The 21,301-nt window shown below is 44.8% G+C and overlaps 1 protein-coding gene across 4 annotated transcripts in view; it reads left to right on the forward strand.

The window, feature by feature from the left end:
• Window positions 1-21,301, forward strand: part of Bcar3 (BCAR3 adaptor protein, NSP family member) — a 109,568-nt gene that overhangs the window by 2,927 nt on the left and 85,340 nt on the right. For all 4 annotated transcript variants that reach the window (XM_055628146.1, XM_055628145.1, XM_055628147.1 and 1 more), the window contains exon 2: window positions 4,412-4,739. In XM_055628146.1, the coding sequence (XP_055484121.1) occupies window positions 4,423-4,739 (317 nt within the window). In that variant the 5' untranslated portion in view covers window positions 4,412-4,422. The remainder of the gene's footprint in view (window positions 1-4,411; window positions 4,740-21,301) is intronic.

A 21,301-nucleotide genomic window follows, 5' to 3' on the forward strand; every position in this document is an offset into this window, starting at 1 on the left:
TTGCCACAAGTCGCAAGATCATCAGGTTTTGTTGTTTTGTTTTAGCCGTCTTTGTAGAGCAAGTGAGTTGGACAGAGTTCAGAACCTTTACAATGCTCCGTGGCTGGCCAGAGTCAGGAAGGCAGGCGGCAAGGCTGTTAAAGAGTTTGTCGTGAGGCTCACGCATGTTCTCAGCATTCCCAGAGTCTCATAACTTCCCTATCAAGATGGAGGATCTGACCTTTGTATGTATTTCGGGATCTGGCAGCCAAGGCCAAAGTCTTTGCTGGTGTTTGTTTGAAAGCAGGCCTTTGGTTCACTTGATGTCTATTCCCTTTTGTGTCTATGTCCTCTCAGCTTGGTGTGTTTACATCTGTTCTAGGTTGAAACATTTCTCTCCTCACCCTTTCCAGCCTCAGAGGCTTCCTTTGTGAAGTCCCATTTCAGTGGGGTCACAGTGAAAAAGCTATGCAGACTCGGCCCCTGACCTGATTGGAGATGTATTCTTGCTTGCTCTGCATCAAGAACTCCATACACACGATCACATTTAATTTTCACTATAAACCGTGAAGACAGGATTGTTTAACAAATGATCCACTGACTTTCAGAGAGTGGTGTAATGTGTCCCAAACCTCAGAGCTACTACGGCAGAGGCAGGGTAAAGGTTGGAAGTAGTGAATACTGGCTCCAGGACCCAGGCTATGAGTCATACCATTTTTGATGTTCTAGAGATCAAATGGTGCATAAGAAGTGTTTAACGACCAGTGGCGTCAGCACAGAAACATCTGCAAGTGAAGAATTCATGGGAGGCAGCGTTTTAATATTTTAATAATTTGATATATTTTAATAATTTAATAATTTGATATATTTTAATAATTTAATTTTAATTTCATTTGCATTGGTGTTTTCCCTATGTGTGTGGCTGTAGGAGTCAGACCCCTTGAACTGGAGTTACGGTCATGAACTACCATGTGGGTGCTAGGGATCGAACCCAGGTCTTCTGGAAGAGCAGCCAGTGCTCTTAATCACTGAGTGATCTCTCCAGCCCCTCCTCCCCCAACATTTACTCTTATTGTTAGCTTATTGTTATTAACGTGGTGAGGTCAGGGGTCACTTCATATTGTTTGTTTCGAAGCTTTTGTATGGTGTCAGCCCTATTTGAGTCTGTTACCCAAGTAGACAATTTAAGTGAAAGGTGCTCACTGCCAAGAGACTCCCACCGTGCAGTGCTTCTCAATCCTGGCTCCAGGTTGGTCTTTAAAAATGCTGATGCTAGTGTCCTGCCCACAGAGATTCTGATTTTAGACTCTGGGTTGTGGTTGGGCCGCACTGTAAATATTCCCTACTCCTGGATTCTTATACACAGCCAGACTGAGCCCTCGGTTTTGTTATTTCCAGAACTCATTCTCTACTTTGGTCCCGATAGGCTTGAGGTGAGATGGTGAGATGCAATTCATGTTTTGTTGATGGCTTCTGGTAGTATGGGAGATACTTTCACATCCACTATCACAGGGGATGCAATAGGTACCCTGGTTTATTTATTCCCTTTGTGTTGATGATCAAGACTCCTTCCGGATCCATGTCTGACATAGCAGATGCTAACTTTCTGCACTGCGCTGTCCCCTCGAGCCTCCCACACAGCTCCAGTGGGTAAGCCTCTCTTCCTCTTGCATGGGTCCCTTCATGACCATGGCTTCCTTCCTTCCTTCCAACTTGAGTCCTTGAGCCTCTAATGACTTTTCCCTCTGTCCTGTCCTTTCTCTTGGCCACTTCCTTGAGATTAGGGTCCTTCATTGTTCTTCATGGTGCCATCTATCAGAGGGATGTCTCTGGCTTCCCGGTCCAGAATTGCCAGAGTCACCTACCGAGTTACAGACCAGATCCCCCTTCCCTGGCACTCACCAGTCAAGTCCAGACACTTGGCCAGAACCTTTAAGATTCCCTGGCCTTGCCCTACGCTATAAATCTTCCAGGAAATGTTTCTCAACCCCTCTACTCAAGCCATTGTGCTTGGTCTGCAGTGCGTTCAGGGTGTGGGGATACTTCCATACCTTTATAGGTCTGGTGTTAGAGTGTCTTTCCAGATACAGTCAGTTTGTGGGCTTCTGTTTGTTTGTCTTTTGTCTTCTCTCCAATTTCTAGGAGTACTTCTGTCAAAATTAACTGTTGTTCCTTCCAGTATGAGCGTTGCTATTAGATTTCTAGGTTGGAGCTCTCTGCATCTTATATACAGTGCTACTTTTGTTTGTTTGTTTTTTGTCGAGATAGGGTTTCTCTGTGTAGCCTTGGCTATGCTGGACTTGCTTTGTTGACTAGGCTGGCCTTGAACTCACAAAGATCCACCTGCCTCTACCTCCCCAAGTGCTGGGATTACAGTGTGTCATTGTGCTTGTTTATAGAGTACTTACTTAAGTGTTTGTCAAATTAAAAACAGAAAAAGAAGATGTTAACAGATGTTGTTATCAGAGAATAAATTGAGGTGCAGCATACTTGAGAGGGACATTTTAGAGCCCTCTCACCCCAGACAGGGTTTCTCTGTGTAGCTTTGGCTGTCCTGGACTTGCTTTGTAGACCAGGCTGGCCTTGAACTCACAGAGATCCACCTGCCTCCATCCTCCTGAGTGCTGGGATTACAGGCGTGCATCACCTTGCCCAGGTACATTTTAGAGCCTTTTAGTGCAGTCCCAAACTCAAGCTCAAACTTAGATGTACAGAGAAGCCAAAGTCACTGGCGCTAAAGTCACTTTTGCTCCTCTTGGCTCGTGGAAACAGACTTGATCAGCCGTGTGGCCTTTACACATGAAGATGTTTTGTGTGGTACTAATGGTGTATGCTGTCTCTCTCTCTCCACCCCCACCCCACCAGTTTCTTTGCAATGATGCAGGGCTGTCAATGAAGAAGGAAGGTGCCGATAGCTTGAACAGAGGCAGCTCACAGCTGTGTGGGGCACTGGTGGGTGGGAGGGAGGTGGGGTTGCTAGCTGGTTTGCGTCACTGGTGGTAGAAGTGGTAGAAGGCTAGAGCGGCTTGATATCTTTTTTTTAAATAACAATGATTAGCATTGAGTAAGTGCTGACAGGGTGCCAGGAACTGGCCAGGATGGGAGCGGTCCTCCCCGGGACTCACCTCCCTCTTTTTCTCTACCCCTTGTGAGCCAAGCCTTCTGTGTGATCTCACGTGCAGCAGACATGCTTCTGAAATGATCAAGGCTGGCCAAGAACAGAGGACAGCGTCAGGACTCTGCTCTTGATTACACTATGCCCAGTCCCTAGCCCTCCTCCCTCCCTCGCTGTTGCACGAAGCAGCGGATTTGTGTGGCTTCGCATACAAAGCGTTTCCTCTGCAAACTCTCTCTATCCCACTGCTACCTTCATGAGCTCACAGAGTAGGGGTGAAGCCAAGCCCACAATGCCTGTGTAAAGCCAGCTCTGCAGTTTTCACTCACAGCTCTCCGCCCTCCCGCTCCATCCCCAACGCAGTGGAAAGGCTGGTGAGTTGAGCAGTGGGTGCTGTGGGCTTGAGGATGGGCTGTTGAGTTCAGCAGACCTTAGCTGGATGTCATAGGCAGTGTGGGGCATCTTCTGGCACTTCAAGTATCCAAGGAATTGTTACTTTTTTTTTTTTTTTTAACTATGCCCCCAGCTTGCCTTGGTGCGTCTTGTACAGTTTGGCTACAGTTTGTTTAGGAGCTTAAGCACCGTTCAAGGCAAATGACTGCCAGCCATACCTGGGAGCACTTGTTGGAGCTGGTGCTGTGCCTCCCTGGCATTTTCCTCTTTCTGTGCCTTGCGCCCATCTCCTCCCACCCCCTTTTCTTTTTCTTCTTCCCTGACTTTATGGGATGTCTGTATGGAAGAGAGAGTCACCCCTGACCCCCTGACCCTGCCTTGGTTAATTAGAGTACAGTGATTTATTTTTAAGCATCAAGTCTTTGCCAGAGAAGCTGCCCTATCATTGTGGGTAGCACGATTTTGGTCTGGCACTGCAGAAATTCCAGCAGCTAAAGAATTCCAGTCATCTCTGCCTGTCTTTTGCTGGGTGCTGGGTCAGTGTAGCCATCATCTAACAATTTACAGTATTCTTTTTTTTTTCCTGGTGTTTATTACCAGTCCTTTGATAACAGTTTTGTTGTTGTTGTTGTTAATTATATCCCCCCCTCCTCTTTCAATAATGATAAAAAGGTCCACATGCCTCTGACAGTTCTGAGATGTGTTCATCTATTTGGACTTGCCACTCATCCAGCTGAATTTCTCTATAGAATCCTGAAGGAGAAAGATGAACAGACTCTCCAATCTTACAAGGTCCAATGAGTGATGCCTTTAGACACTGTTTACCTTTTGATGTCTCATGACGATTTCCAGTTTCTTCAGCACGCTTGGAGTTGGTTCTTGTGAACATCTTAACCTCACTCTTCCTCTTTCTTCCCTCCTTAGAGTTGAGAATCATGGCGGCGGGAAAATTTGCAAGCCTTCCCAGAAACATGCCTGTGAATCACCAGTTCCCCTTGGCCTCATCCATGGACCTTTTGAGCAGCAAGTCTCCTCTCGCTGAGCACCTCACAGATGCCTATCAAGACGTGTCTATACACGGCACTCTTCCACGGAAGAAAAAGGGCCCTCCTCCCATACGGTCCTGTGACAATGCCAGTCACATGGGGACTCTCCCCCACTCCAAATCCCCACGGCAGTGCTCACCTCTGACCCAGGACATCATCCAGGAAAACCCACTACTAGACTGGAAAGGGGAAACCTTCACCTTCAGGTAACTCTTCTCATTTCATGAGTGAAAAATCATTTGTCTGAAGGGCTTTGGGTTAAATGTGTGCAAACTAGATGAACTCCTCTTTTCCTTTTCTCTTCCTTCTTTCCTTCCTTCCTTCTGGTGTTGTGGATCTCAGGGCCTTATGCATGGGAGGCTCGCGCTCTGCCACTGAAGAGCATCCCTAGCCTGCGAGAATAGTGTGACCTCTATAAAGCTGCCATCACACCATCGCAGTCCTATTTTGCCTATTCTACCTCCATCCCCTCCTCTGCCATTCCTAAAGAAAATCTCATTTTCTTATTTTATCTAATCGTATTTTCGTATGTGCCACTTAAGGATAAGGATTCTGATTTAAAGTGTATGTAATACAATGTAAATATAACAGGTTTTTTAATTATTTTTTTCTTATCATCTAATATTTGAGATTTAAAACTCTTACTTGCTACATTAAGACCCTTAAAAGAGAACACATTTAAAAATATCATAGAGTGGGATACTGAACTACATCCATTTAATTCTGTAGCAATGCCAAGGCATATATAAGTTAAGATCCATATTTCCTTTAGTTGTCAACATGCCCAATTAATTTTTTGAGTGGCTGCATTACCAAATCGGCTTCATGATATTGTTGTGGAAGGATTGGTTTCTCCTTGCTGAGGCCAGGGCTCGGAGTAGTAAGCCTCGCTGCTGCCAATGCTGCTTCTCTGGTGTCATAAGGACGGGGCTGTGACTGGCTTCTGGTTAGAGCCAGTTTGGGAGCTATGTTTTCTTTCCTGTTGATATGAGGTAAGAAACAGAGCAGTTTCTTCCCTTATCTTTCTTGTCATCCAACCTTGTTGCAAAGACAGCTACTGTGCTTCTGGCTCCTCCTCCCCTTCCCCCACCCTTGGTTCCATCTATATATTGAACTTACGTTCATTAGAGTATATTGATTTCATGGGCCCCGGGGTTCATTGAGTACTTAAAAGGTTGGTCCAGCATTGAAGACACTCTAGCAGCCAAAGTGTTACAGCAACCTGCTTTTGTCCTTTTGCATAGGAAGCAATGCCTTCTCTGAGCTGCATTTCAGTGAAGTATCAGATACAAGTAATTAAGACAACTCAATAGTATACTAAGTAGTGTAGAAGAAATAAGTTGACATGCTGGCCCCTATGGGCATGGGTAGTTATTGCTTTGAATTTGTAAAGGTCTTTAAAGAGGTGATAATTTTTGATCTAAGATGACTACTCAATGAAAGAAAGTAACCTTGACCTTTCAAATGCAAAGAGCTGGAGCTGAGAGCAAGTTTGGTGTGTCTGCAAACCCCCAAGAAAGCTGGTGTGGTCTATAACTGGAGTGGGTTAAGTTGAGAGAACAGTAGAGTTAATGGGGGCTAGGGAATGGACAGACAAGAGTGAATCATCAATTTTAGTTTCACGTATTTATAAGAGGAAAACAGGTGAAGCCCAGATATTCTGCATGGGCAATGTTAGAGAGCCCTGCAATGTTTTTAATGTCAGATCGATGGTTATCCTGGGGACTGGAAAGCCCTGGACCACCTCTGAGAAACCCAGATGTGTGCCTTCCTAGCATAGAGAGCCTACAGGCATCCTGCTGCAGAAATGAGCAGATACGGAGTCAGGTGAATATGGAGGCCCATGCCTAAGTTCTTTTTGTTATTATGTCACCGTTGGCATCCAGTAGGCAAGGCTGAAGGTGACTGCTGGAATCAAGCACCAATCTGTGTCAGGCTGCAAGATGCAGAGTCAGAGCTGGCTGTTACGGCTGGCTTACTGAGGAGCACATTTTCTTAACTAATCTCTTCTTGGGCTGGGTATCTACCATGTACCAGACACAGACAGTTCCCAGAGGCCTACTTTAGAGCTGTGCACTCCTCCCTGACTAAATGCCAGTGAACACAGGAAAACCGAGCAGGGCTGCTGGGCTGAGGGCAGTAGTGGTGTTGTCTTCTATCTCCAGGAAGTTCTTCATAAGCACCCAAGGTCCACACTGCCAACCTGTCTGGAGTTCAAAGCTTTTTTATTTGAAAATGGACTTGGACAGAGGTCAGAGCTCTGTAAAAGATCTTATCAGAGGGTAGGCTCAAGTCCTGAGTTTGAAGTCTTGGCTGCAGAAGAATCAACAAGTCCTACTGACCTTACTCACAAACCCATTAATCTAAATTTATATATTTCTGTCCTCACTCAAAAAAATCATATTATTTAAGATAAATACAAGAAGTACCCACACAAATCACACAGAAGGCCACAGGTGGTGTGCCAAGGGCTCATGAAGTCTGACCTGGTTAGATTCATTAGCAACGGATCCATTTTACCAACATGTTTTTTTTTTTTTAAATCCCTTCTTGCTTTTTAAGAGTTCAGAGTACGAAGATTTTTTTTTTTTTTTTAATATATCCCAGTAAGATTATGAGCTGCTTCAGTTTCTTTTTGGAAATAAACTGTGATGTGAGGAAAGATTTTTCACATGAGCTGTTAGAGATGAGGAGTGTGATGAGAGCCCAAGGTTCTGGAGAGAAAGGCTCTACCTGAATGATTGGCGGATAGCTGATTCAGCCTAGAGCTGAGGGGAGCTAGGGGAACACCAGGCACCCACAGCTAATTTCAGTTTACAGTAACCTGGCCAGATGCAGAGTATGAAAGCTTTCTGTCTCATCACATCTGGTGTTGACATGGCAACAGCAGGTCCTCGTGTGAATCCTAGGGTCCCTCTTCATGGTTACCCCACCTTATCTTATAAATCTCCTAATCTGCACTTTTGTTTTCTAGGGTTTTGGTGACCCACCATCAGCGGTTAGGAAAAAGAGTAAATGGAAAATTCTGGAAATAATTCCTGAACTTTGAGTGTGAGCCTCCATGTAGCATGAGGAAATCTCACTCTTCTGTTCTGTTCCACTCATCACACGAATCATGTCCTGCTACATGATTTTTGGTGCATGATTTTGTACAAGATCTTGGATACAGTGTCCCAAAACTATATATACTCCCCAATCCCCAAATTAGTTACTTAGAAGCCATTTTGATTGTTATGGTATGGCAGTGTTTGTGTTTAGTTGGCATCCTTCATTATGGCCCAAAACGTAAAATTAGTGGTCTTGGCAGTTCTATGTATTAAAGATCAGCTCTAAAGAGTGTTTTAAAAGTAAGAATTCAAAGGTTTTAACTACTACAGAAAAGAACATGTTGAAGTTGACAAGATATACAGTATGTTGAGTGTATTATTATGCCTGTTATAGTTAATTATTCATGTTATTCTCTTACTATGACCAGTTTATAAATTATCTCTTGTCATAGCTGTGTGTCTAGAACAAAACATGGCACATTCAGGGTCCAGTACTAGCTGTAGCTTCAAGTACTTTTGGGGAGACAAGGGGACTGCTATATTCTGACTTGTAGATTTGTTATTTTTACAACAACATGCTTTGCTTATTAATCATTAGATTGCACCCTTTATTGTAGTTGAAAACAAACTGAACATCCATCCCATGGGAAGCCTTGAAGAAAGTAGAGCCTTCCCTGTGACTCAAATGTTTATAGTTTTAAGCCGCCATGTCCGCATATATCATATCCTTTCTTTTCTGAATAAGCCATGCAAAAGGGTGCTATTAATAAATCCCTCACATTTTATAGCTTTAAAATATCTTAAAGGGGGCTGGAGAAATGGCTCAGAGGTTAACAGCACTGGCTGCTCTTCCAGAGGTTCTGAGTTTCATTCCCAGCAACTACATGCTGGCTCACAGCCATCTATAATGAGATCTGGTACCCTCTTCTGGCACACAGGTGTACATGCAGACAGAACTCTGTATACATAATAAATAAATAAGTCTTTAAAAAATATCTTAAAGGATTGGGCAGTGGTGGCGCATGCCTTTAATCCAAATCCCAGTACTCAAGAGGTAGACGCAGGAGGAAGTCTCTGAGTTTAAGGCCAGCCTGCTCTACAGAGTGAGTTCCAGGACAGCCAGAGTTACACAGAGAAACCTAGCCTCAAAACAGAAACAAAAACAAAAGAATCTTAAAGAATCTTAAATATCCATATTCTTATTGGAACATCAAAACCCTATATAAGGCACGGCAGATATCTTCCTCTTCTTGCTCTTCTTCCTTCCCTTGCTCTTCTTCCTCCTCTTCCTTTTCCTTTTCTTCCTCCTCCTCTTCAACAACATCATCACCATCATTATCAGTTGGGGAATGAGCTGAAGGCACCCAAGCATAGACCCTGTAGATAACTGTGTTTGGTGAGAAGTGATGCTGCTTTTTGGCCATTCCCCAGACACTGTGCTCCACAGCCTCCAGTGACATTGGTACAGCTGTCGGCACCACCAAATGGAAAGGGGAGTCGCCCATATAACATTCTAACACCTCAGACATGGGCTTTGGGGAGAATAGAGCCTCAGTTGCCAAGAGGCAGAAGGCTGGCTTGGAAAAGGGAGCTGATCTTTTTTTTTGGAGACCATATCTCTTAGCTTTCTTGTCTTGGCTGTCCTTGGATGTACTTGTGGTTTTGAAAAGTGGCCAAAGCCAGAAGCCAGAGAGTTCTTAAGCCTGCTGCTTGATGTCACAGGGAGCCTTTGTCCCAGATGCACAGCCAGGCTTCTCCAGGAGACCTGCAGACAGGATTTCCTCTTGACATAGCGTCATTCAGTTGCTGTCCCTTTGATTCATTTATCTTACACAGATGGATTTGTGTTTGAATCTAGAACCTTCCTTGAGCTGAGAGCAGCTGGGTTCCTGTCAGGATATCTGTGTTGCTAGGAGAGCTTAGAGATTGGGGCTTGGGCCTGTTCCATGCCTGTGGGCATGTGGAGGCATACATTCCTGGGAACAGCTGGGAGGGACTAATCCCTTCTGCATCTTGTGCTGTGGACACATGTGCTGGGACAATGTGGGGTTTCATTAGTTTGCATGAAGGGTTCTGACTGACTGGGCACAAGTGTTGTAGCTGACAGTGGCCACAAAATCTGCACGATTGTTTCTGGTGAAAACCAGCTTGCTTTCCCAGGCAGTAATTAACCTACTGTATCAGTGCACCGGATCTTTAGAGAGGTAGAGCTTGGGGCAGGGAACCCAGGATCCATGCAGACTTTTCTCTGAAAATCATTTCAAAGACCTGACTCTGGCCTATCAGTGCCCTCACCTGAAAGATTCTCCAGCTATGGCTTTCTCTTCAACAAAGCAAGATGCTGCCCCAGCCTTTCCTCTCAAAGATAGCTGGAAAGATCTACAGTGCAAGGGACCACATGTGGGTGTCTATAGTTGATGCCTGTCACATCTGCCGCCTGCAAGTTGCAGACTTTTCATAGGCAGAGGAAATACTGCACTTAAAGCATGTACTTAGTAGATTAATAGATGCTATTTAACAAAAAGTTACTTATTGGGTGACTAGGGTAATGTTGGGTTTTTAAAGGTTCTGAGTGTAAGAACGTCTCTAGAAAAGAATACCCAGTCGGTTGAGTTTTACTAACACTTGGTAGGGCCTCCGTGATGTTCAAATGCAGATGTTGTGGATGGGCTAAAATTTCCCAGAGATGGTATGTGGCCTGGCCCTGGTGGTGCCTGGTGTGCTGAGGCTGGTAGCAGCTGGGTCAGAGGTGAGCCTGGTCCCCTATCTTATGTTGCTTCTGTCTTTAAGGAGACCAGAGAGTGAACTGCCTGGAAGTCTCCAAGCTGCTTGTTGGGAATCCTAAATCCTGTCCTGACAAGGAACTGAGGGGCTGGGATCTGTGCATTCCCAGCTGTTCTGGGAGAAAGAAAAGGATTTTTTTTTTTTTTTAACTGATTGTAAACCACAACCAAGAAAATGACCAGAGAATGACACAGTACAGTTCCTGTGGAGCTTCTTAGGTTGCATCCCTTTCCTTCAGGCAGACATGCTCTACCTCGGGCCTTCTCCATCCTCACCTCATGCTACTTGGGAAGGCCTGGGCCTTAATCTGAGTTGTTTACTTCTCATAGTATCTGTTAAGATGCATTGTAAACCACAGATAGCCAGTGAATGTGCCAGCCATCCCCTCCTGGCCAGGATATGCATGCTAGAGACTTCCCTGTTGCTCTTGTTCATTAGGAGGGGAGATTGTCTTCCAGGGACCTGGACTGGGTGGTCCCGGGTCACGGCCGTTTTGTGGTTTATAATGGTTCATCACCCAGTCTAACCTATAGAATTGGAAACTGAATACCAAGCTCCCTCTCCTTAGGTGCCCCAAAGACAAGCTTAGATTGCCTTGTTGAAGGGTTGTGTTTTTATGTGTAAAGCTGTGGAGGGCTGGGGAACCTTCTAGCCTGCAAAAAGATACCAGATCAGAGTGTAGTGTAGATCCTGTAGATCAAATAACTCTTAGCACAGATGAGCTAAAAGCCTCAGTTCAGATCCCCACTTCTGCCACTATGTTAGGCCTGTGAATGGAGAATATAAATTATAAAATAGATTTGAAAAGAACCCACCCTGAGGAGTGCCGTGATGGTTAACCAGCTGGTCCGCAGATATGAAGGTGCCCCTAAATATCAGCATTCTAACTTTCACAGCGAACTGGACCACCTGCTGGGCATCTGCTTTGAGCAGGTCACAGGCTTGCTCCTAGCTCTAACCCTCTCACCAGTAGTCAAGTCCTAGGCTGCTCAGCGCTTCTGGATCATCTGACCCGGAGCATCAGTGGGAAGTTCATGTCGCTGTGACTTACCAAAGCTGCCGCAAGGATCTTGACGTTGATTCCAGCAGCCAGCTTTAGGTACATGGCCCTTTGTTACTTTACTCTTCTGAATTGCCACATTCTTATGGAAGAGCTCAAAGCCGGTAAGGAGGAGGGGCTCAGGCTGGTTGATTTCCTTCCTTCCTCCTGGAAGGCAGAGCAGGGAGGCTCTTAATCCCTCTGTGTAACCGGAGATCACGTTCTCCGCCTGCAGCAACAGTGGGAGAAAGTTTCCCACGTGTTGATGGAGTCTGGCTAGGATTCCATTATGTAGGTCTTTGCTACAGCGGCGTGCCTCAGCCAGTGCTCACCACCCTGTATGATTGTGGATATAGCAATCATACAGGGTGGTAAAATACCGGGACACCATTGCAGTCACACACGGAACAGCCTGGCCATCACCAGTGGACTTTCAGGAGCCCCTTTCTGATCTTGTACTTAATGTTACAGTCTGCTATTCATTCTTCCATGCATTTTTATTAAACTGGTTTTATTTGAGGTAGAGTGTTGGGTACCAGGTACCTATTGGACAGTGACATAGATGTGGTCCTGTCTTTAGGGAGCACCCAGCTAAGGGGTCCTGGGACAAATGCATTGATCGAATGGGAGTACAAAAGGAAGCATCGGGAAGATACCATCAGAGGACCCTGATTGGTGGTAACTGCTTCTCTGGGGGAGGGAACACTTGGCAATTAAAAACTTAAAGAAAACATAAATTACGTTACTAGTAGTTTTTATGTTACTATGTATTGAATCATAGCTCAGTGCGTTCTGGGACAGCAGAGGAAGCTGAGTTTGTGGACAGAGAAATGAGTTAGGATCCAGGGAACAACTTTGAAATGGGTTAAATAAAATACACTATTAAAATTAACTCTACTCTCTGGTCCTTTTTTCACTTGACCATTAGGAAACTTTCAATTGCCCATATGATTTGTGATGTGTGTTCATTGGACAGCACTGATCTAGACCTTGGTTAAAGAGTTAGATTTCCTCTGTATGCAGAGGGGAACTTTTGAAAGGGACAGCATCATCAGACTGGGGGTATAGAAGGTGTCTTTTTGTGGAAGACTGACTTATAGAGAAGAGGGTTGGGAGGGGACAGGAGGTAGTTCTGCTCTTGGGAAACAGGAGACAAAGAGGGTGGGGCCAAGATACAGTTTAAAATCAGGAGAGCTAGTGCATATCAGCAGTCCCTGCTCTTGGGGGGCCGAAGCGGGAGGATCTCAACTTTGAGTTAGATGATGAAAATCTATCTCAGAACAAACAAAAACCGCATTTTGTTTGTAGAGTCTGGCAAACGTACTGAGGGTTGAATGTGGTGGGATGAGGATAGGGAGGGACAGTCAGGTATGGTTCTGCCAGGTTGGGTTGGAAGGGATGAGGTCATTCGTGGGAAAAGGAGGAGTTGGAGGCAAGGGTCATTATTTTGGTTGGGGGCTTTTGGTTGGGGGAGAGGTGGTGGCTGATCTCTGGGAATGAAAGTGTCTGTTTGGGGTGTGCCAAGATGGAGATGAGGAGATGGTGAACTTCTTTATCAGAAAGGCAGTCGGCATTTGGAACCTGGAGCTGTGCAGGGAGGTATAGTCTTAACTACTGGAACGTCCATACTGAACTGAAATGAGAGTAGACACTGTCAGCCAGGAAAAGACCTCGTAAGGAGGAGCGACCCTGGGATCCAGTCCTGAGGAATCATAGCTCAGCGAATTCTGGGATAGCAGAGGAAGCTGAGTTTGTGGACAGAGAAATGAGTTAGGATCTGGGGAAGGTCATTCAAAAGAAGACTTTCTTTCTTTCTTTCTTTCTTTCTTTCTTTCTTTCTTTCTTTCTTTCTTTCTTATCTGGGGAAGGTCATTCAAAAGAAGACTTCTTTCTTTCTTTCCTTCCTTCCCTCTTTCTTTCTTTCTTTCTTTCTTTCTTTCTTTCTTTCTTTCTTTCTTTCTTTCTTTCTTTCTAAATAAAATGGTAGGAAAAGATGAAATCTTTTCTGTTAAATATCCCTGGCTACCATGGAACTTGCATAAAGAGTGTTGGCATGAAGAGTGACAGCTGCTTTTCCAAGGATTAGACGGGTAGTTCTCTTGAGAATGCTTGTCTACCCTAGAAGGCAGGTCTAAGTCTTTATATCTGGTTAGATGAAACTCTTTTTCTGAGCTGCCTTGACAGTAACTAAAATTCTTAGCACTTTATTCTGCCTTTGAATTACTTAAGAAGAAACCTCAGCAAATACACTCTTTTAGAAGGGTGTGGGGAAGAGGGAAGGGTGAGGGCAGGGTGAATGGGAGAGGGGGGAACGGAGGGAGGACAGATAGGTATCAGGCAGACGAGGCCTCTGCTTTCATCAAAGGTGCTGTGTTTGGGCTTCAACAGCCTGACGCGTCCCCAATGCCAGACCTTGTGTGCCTGCCAAGAGACACATTGGCCTTGATATGCTTTTTCTTGTTCTTACTCTTTTCAGTCTGGATACTGGCAAGTTAAAATTTCAGAAGTGACCTTTAGCTTAATGCTGTCGCTGGGGTTCTGCTGGGCACCAGCTCACGCCAGCTTGGTGGTTTATCAACCAACACCTGCTTAGTGTCAGTCTTGGATTCTGGTGTCAATTCACTGTAGTATAGGGCACAAGAGAGGGTGCTGTTGGAACGTGATCCCGATTGTTGCCTTCAAAAACAAACAAACAAACAAACTCAGGCATTGCTACATTTTCAGAGGAGTTAGACACTGACTCAAGAAGGAACTGGCTCTTTGAGAGAAAGAAGCAGTTTTAGAAAGACCCGTCTTCTCATCCTTCCAAGGAAGGGCATGTGTCCACATCCCCAGCCTGTCTCAAAATGGAAAGATTCTCAAAATTGAAAGTGTTGGCAAACATGATCCCATGGACTCAGGCTCCGTATGGGAAACCTTCTAGTGAAACTAACATAAAAGCCCTCTGGCCCAGATAGAGAGAGAGGCTTGTGACCTTCTGGGTGGCTCTTCCATTGAAGGTCTGTATAAAAGGTCACTTCCAGCCAGCTGTACTGATTTAAAGGAGCCCCTCCCCTGTAAACACACACACACAAAGAGCGAGAGAGAGATGACCCAAAGTCCTTCCATGTTTTCATTTACAGTACGTTGAACCATCAAGGGCCAGGTTTTGACTAGGGCCTGGAGCTTCATGGAGATGCCAGGTCTTTGTCTTTAGGAGTTCATAGGTCATAGAGCAAGAGATGCTGCCGTTGAGCCACCTGATCTTCCCAGCATTGTTCTCTCCATCTTTTTTGCTTGCTGACCTAACTTCCCACCCACTAGATAGGTTTATGTGTCACTCAAGTAATCCTTCTGACCTCCGACCCTAACATTTGTCCACATATCACACAAACACACCCTAACACGGTGTGGAGAGACTATTTAATAGATGACCTTTCCCTCGGTACCTGCCTCATCTCTGCTATCACTTCTGCTATAGCATCTCAATCTTTGGACCTGGACCCCACAAAAGGTCAGGCCATGCAACCAAGGACCACAGCAGAAGGTGTCAGCGGTCTGTGCAAGAAACAGAGTGCAGAGCAAGTGGGACTGTGCAAAAGGCCACAAGGCAACAAAGGGGCTTTCAGAAGTTATGTTTGGAACAGTAAGAGATGGGGGGCAGGAGAGAAACCAAATTGTTGAGCTTCTTCTGTTCAGCTCACTTGTGGGCTGGGTGCAGACAGTGACTGCGCTGGTTGGAAAGGGGGCAGGTGGGAACTGTAGAGACAGAACTGTTGGCCGGGAGTAGATGAGGCCAGAATAAAAGGCCACAGGGATCAAGGAGACTGAGAAAACAGGAGCTGAGGCCATCACATAAACCCTATCCCTGTGGGGAATATTGGGCTGACAAAAAAAAAAAAAAAAAAAAATTGCCAGAAAGAACCAGTGGATAGTTTTTCATTTGTTTGTTTGTTTTGTAAAGGAGGCCAGGAGTTAAAATTAGTCTACAAAATGTGCTGAGATTTGGATATGGTGGGGTGAGGGGGAAGAACATTCCAGGTGTGGCGTTGGCAGCTGGGGGTGGACCAACTCCTAAGTGGGAAAGGAGGGAGAGGCTGCTGTTTTTGTTGGGTGATTTTTTTTTTTCCCTTGCGGGGTGATGGTGGTGGCTGAACTATGAGAATGAAGACTTAATGTTCGGGGTGTGACAAGTCGGAGATCTACATGTGCCTCAAGGAGCTTCCTTTTAATAAATCCAGTGTGGCTGCCTTATGCTTTATGCTTACTAGGATGAAAGTGCACAGGAGTGCTGAGAAGGCACGCATGCCAATGCCAGCCATCGGTGCCATCCTCAGAGGGAGAGACAACAGGCTCCATGATGGTATGTGAAGCCTGCAGGAGGCTTCACATCCTCATCAATTAAAATAAAAGTCATTTAGACAATAACACTGGCATAGCAATCACCTGGGTACCTGACACAAATCTTGGAGGCATAAGGAGGAGGGCCGATGGCAGATATGAGACACACACAAAAGGGCGTTCATACTCTGAAACAACACACCAAATTTAATTAGACAAAACTTTATAGGGAGAGACAAAGACTTTTGTTGGAAATCCAAAAACATTCATGACAAAGTAAAAAAAAAATATATATATATATATGGGGTTCAGATTAACTTCATGCCCTGAAAAATTATCCTAGGAGTTGGAAAGCTGCAGCCTCAGAACCAGTCAGTGGCATGCTACGGTTGTCAAAGAAAGTTACTGTGATTTTAGGGGCATCACTTGAAGCTCAATATTTAGACCAAGGGAGGTCGTCACACATGACTGTGCCGATCACATATGGAGGATGGTTTTAACTCCGACCTCAGAAGTGCAAGATGATGTCTCTGCCCCAGAGCCTCACGCCTTTCTGCTGAAGACCTGTTGCTTCACTCTTTAAGGAATGGACCTTTCGTTCTTCAGCACTGCTTACAAGCTGATCCTGGTGTCAAGTGTTAACACGATGACAATATTAAAAGGCTCTCGCTTGAATCCTGTCAACAGCTGGCATTACACACTGTAATGTCATCAGCAAGCACGTTAGGGTAGAGAAGGTTGAGTCTCTTTTCATTTGTTTCTGCAAGCTGATGTAACAAGGATGTCTCCATAAGTCATGTGCTTAAACTCATCTAGTCCTTGTGCCAACAGCTGCAACTCTTTTTGAAGTTAGCAAAAGCAAATTCAGACAATATTTTCCGGTAGCATGACTATCTCCCGGTATAATTAATCTCAGTATCGGAAGAAAACAAAAATAAAAAAACAAAAACAAAAGCTTGTTAGTCTGAGCACAGCTAATATTTTCCCCAAGATGTCATTACTTCACTCATGGGATTGGTGCTGGGTTTTGCTGTTCATTTGTTGAGAGGGTTGCTATATAGTCCAAGTTGGCCTTGAATTCATGACCCTCCTCTCTCAGTCTCCCAAGTGCTGGGATTACAAGTCTGCATCACCATATGCAGCACCTGACCTCTGCAAAACACCTGTTTCTCCTTATTTTCCCAGTCAACAGATGGAAATTATCCCACGGTAAACTCTGTCCTCTGGGTTATCACCCCAAATAACTTTCTCCCTGGCATTTCAAACATGCACAGAGATACACTGTTCAGCAGAAGCAGCCTGTCAAAATCACTTCAGAAACATCTGGTCTGTGGTGTGGGGAGGGAGGCCATCCTCTGGCCTCTGGGATGGCTGTTCCGTTGCTGAAGGAGCTGTCAGAGGCTGTCACACTTCAGTCTCAGGTGCTCAGTGATCTTAAGGGAGATGCTCCTTAGTCTGTTAGCACTCATGATGTTTTCTTTCCCTTGGTAGATCCCTTGAGTATGATGAAAGAGAAGGGTTGGGGTCTAGGTCTTCTGCATAGTGCAGGATGCACACATTCACTCTCCTACAAACCAACCAACATTTATTGAGCAGTCCTCCCAAGAGTCACACAAGTGAGGAAAAATACTCTGCTATACTTGCAGACAGGCGCTTAGCATAACTGACACCAGAGAGGCGTCACCCAGCAACTGATGGAAACAGGTGCAGAGACCCACAGCCAAACATTAGGCAGAACTTGGGGAATCCTGCAGAAGAGGGGGAGTAAGGATGGAAGGAGCCAGAGGGGTCAAGGACACCACATGAAAACCCACAGAATCAGTTAACCTGGACCCGCAGGGTCTCCCAGAGACTGAACCACCAACTAGGGACTGACCTAGGTCCTCTGCACATGTGTTACAGTTGTACAGTTTGGTCTTCATGTGGGACTTCTAACAGCAGGAGCAGGAACTGTCTTTGACTCTGTTGTCTGCCTTTGGTACCTTTCCCTCCTACTGGGCTGCCTCTTCTAGCTCAATGGGAGAAGAAGTGCCTAGTCTTACAAGCCTTGCAACTTGATATGCCAAGGCTGGTGGGTATCCGTGGACGACCTCCCCTTTTCTGAGGAAAAGGGAGGAGGAGTGGATGGAGGGTGGGAAACGACTGGGAGGAGAAGAGGGATGGTAAACTGTGGCTGGGGTGTAAAGTTAATTAATTAATAAATTAATTGAAAAGATGGGGAAGTGGGTTCAGAGAATATGGGTTTATTGGGGTTGTGAAGAGAGAAGGCTGACAGGAGGAATAAGAACTCAGAACCACAGACAGCTTCTAATGAATCAGGAAAAATGTTGGACTTTCCTATACATTACTCTCATCTAACTGAACATCATAAGGAAGTATATAGCTACATGTAACATATAATTCTGTTACAGTGACTGGTTTCAGTCTGCTGCTGTCCTTGCTTTCCTCCCACCCTTCTGTTCCCAGACAAGATTCTGAGAGGTCAATGGAGCTTCATGGTAGATAGCAAGAGTCTAATTTCTGAGGTGCAGAAGCCACCAGGTTGCCAGTGGAAGGCAGGTTTTGTCCTAGTTGTTTCCCTTTTCTTGGTTTGTGTGGCATACCCTGGTGCAGGCATTGGTTGAGAAAGTAACTGGTAGACTCCAGGTCTGCAGGATTGGTCCTTTGGGGGCCCATGACTTCAGGTACACAGACAGCCTACTGGCAACACTAAAATTTTCTTGATTAGAATTCAACCCAGGGTTCTAGGAATGAGTGAATTTGTGTGATTAATAAACCACCCACAAAGCAGGGACTCGATCTCAGATTTGCAAACCTTCCAGTTCCTGCTCCCAGAAAGTTTTAATTCTAAGATTTCATATAGTACCTTATATGTATGTAAAGTGTATTATGTATACATACTTTAATATGTAGATCCTTGGCCTACTTCTAAGATCTTTGTAGAGCTCCTTTGGGTTCTGTGCAGACAGTGATGTAGTACTCTTCTCGTAATTGTGACCAGGTATTTGACAGAAATGGCTCTAAGGGGGAAAAGCCACCCTTCATGGTTTCAGAGGGGAAGTTTAGCTCACCAGGATGGGGAAAGCATGATCAGCACTCACAGCAGTGAGAGCCTGTGGTCCTGGGTTTCACCTCATGATGGACCAGGAGGCTGTGGAGGGTAAAACCTTCTAGGTTTGACCTAGAGGTCCCATGACATCCCCATGAGTCCCCTCATGAGCCTGTGGGGGACATTTCCCAGTCATATCCTAACATCATTTGTGACTTGTGACAGTTTGATTCTCACTTTGCCAGGTCTTGTACCTTATTTCTTTTGCTTATTTAGCTATATTGTCTATGCTATCTAAGACCTGCAAGTCAGTGGCAGACAGCAGCAGTAGCTGGGGGTGTCTTTCCCTGGTTTCTGATTGGTTGATTTGACCAATGCTTCTAATAGTTTATAAGTAAGACTGCTGCTTGCTCATACAGCCCTTCCATCAGACATTTCTAGTTTAAACACTTTACCTCATGAAAAGATGATTTTAAAAAGTATATTCCCCATCAATCGGATGCCTCAAATTATTTTTCTCTTTCGATACATGAACGTGTCAAGTTGTATTATTAGACCTCTTATTAAATTGACAATATACATGGAGCAAATCTAACTTGATTGTATTTTTTTTCATGCATTCTTGGCTTTGGTTCATCAAAATTTTGCTTAGATTTTTTTTCATACAGTGTGTGAAATTTAGTATATATATTTCCTTTTCTTTTCTTTTCTTTTTAAACTGACTTTGCTTTTGCTATCAAAGTCATCGTATCTACTTTGTCAGGTCCCTCAGTGTTTTTATAATTTTCGAAGAATAGATCAGTCCAGTTTGGCAGAACTGACTTGGTAGTAAAAGCTGTCTAGTGCAGAGATTTTTCTTACTGGGAGGTATTGAACCACCAATTCTGTGTTTCAGATGGCTGTGGGTGTAGGGTGTTCTCTTTCTTCTTGAAGGCTGTTTTAGTAACACCCCCACCCCCACCCCCGGCACACACATTTGTTTGGTTTTCCTAAGCATCTAAACCGTGTTTATATTATGCGTGGTTTCGTTCCTGCAGCGCCCTGTGCCTCCCTCACTCCCACTCCCTGTCAGGCGTCTGTCCCAGCAGCTCTGTGAAGAGCCAGGCCTGTTTGTTGTTTCTTCATGTGATCATTGTTTACTGTTTAGTTCCTGCCCAATCTTTATCTCCTTTGTTCTATTTGTATTTATTCTGTTGTGTTAACTTAAGCCAAACCCCTAACTAATCCCCAGGCTTTCTTTCCAAAAGCCAGGCACGTAAGGGCACAGACTTCTTTCTAAACACCGTGGTAACCGGGTCCTTCTTGTGCCGTATCCTGTATTCTGAAATATGCCTTGTAACTGTGAGATCAGCTTTGTTCTAGTGTCTGTGTTTATAATATAATGGGTTTATGCCTGCCTCCTGGTCTAGAATTCTATACTGTTTGTGAAGTAGAAGACACAGGGATTCTTATTACAGTTTTATATTGAATTTTTGAAAGAAATATTCTGAGGCTGAGTACGGTGGCACTGGCCTTTAATCCCAGCCCTTGAAAGGAAAAGTCAGGCAGGTGTCTGGGAGTTCTAGGTCAGCCAGAGCGACGTAGTGAGACCCTGTCTAAAAAAACAAAACAAAACAAAAACAACAACAAAAAACTAAATAAGGGCTGGAGAAGGTTCAGTGGTAAGAACTGGTTGTTCTTCTAGGGGACCTGGGTTCAACTCCCAGAAACAACATGGCAGCTTACAAGTGTCTGTAATTCCAGTTCTAGGGGATCTGACACCCTCATATAGACATATATGCAGGCAGAACATAAAAAAAAAAAAAAAATTTAAATAAATAAATAAATTACAACCCTGTTCATTTAGAAGGTACTTTTTTGTTTTTGATTTTGTTTTTGTTTTTGTTTTCTCGAGACAGGTTTCTGTGCATAGCTTTGCATGCCCTGGACTTGCTTTGTTGACCAGGCTGGCTTCAAAGTCACAGAGATCCACCTGCCTCTGTCTCCCCAAGTGCTGGGATTAGAGGCATGTGCCACCGTGCCTGGTTTAGAGGGTACTTTTAAACGCCTTTGAATTACATCAAGGAAGAAATGTTGTGCTTATCCTAAGCTTCAAACTGGTGGGCACCTCTTTGTAAGAAAAGCCAGGTATGACTATATGTCCCTGGAGCTGCAGCATTGGGAGGGCAAAGACAGGTAGACAGATTATGGGAGCTCAGCTGCCAACCAGCCAAGTCAAAGTGGAGAATCTCAAGTTCAGGGGGAGAGCGTATCACAATAAAGACGCCAACGGCTTCCACAGGCATGCGCGCCTGCACACGCATGCCTACACCATAGCCTGTTGAATGTCGCTATCTCTACATTGATCATCACCTTACAGCGAAGACTCTAAGGGTTTAGAGTCTAAATCGTTTGAGCTTTCCGAAATGCAGGGCAGGTTATGGTCATCTGCCGTTACCTCATCGGACCTTCCTGCTGTTGTCGGTTTGTAATTTAGGGTTTATTCATCAACCTGTCCCCATCCCTTGCTCCAGTCTTCTTGCCCCAGCC

Source organism: Psammomys obesus, unplaced genomic scaffold (genome assembly GCF_907164565.1).
Source record: "Psammomys obesus unplaced genomic scaffold, mPsaObe1.curated_primary_1811, whole genome shotgun sequence".
NCBI classification, from domain to species: Eukaryota; Metazoa; Chordata; class Mammalia; order Rodentia; family Muridae; genus Psammomys; species Psammomys obesus.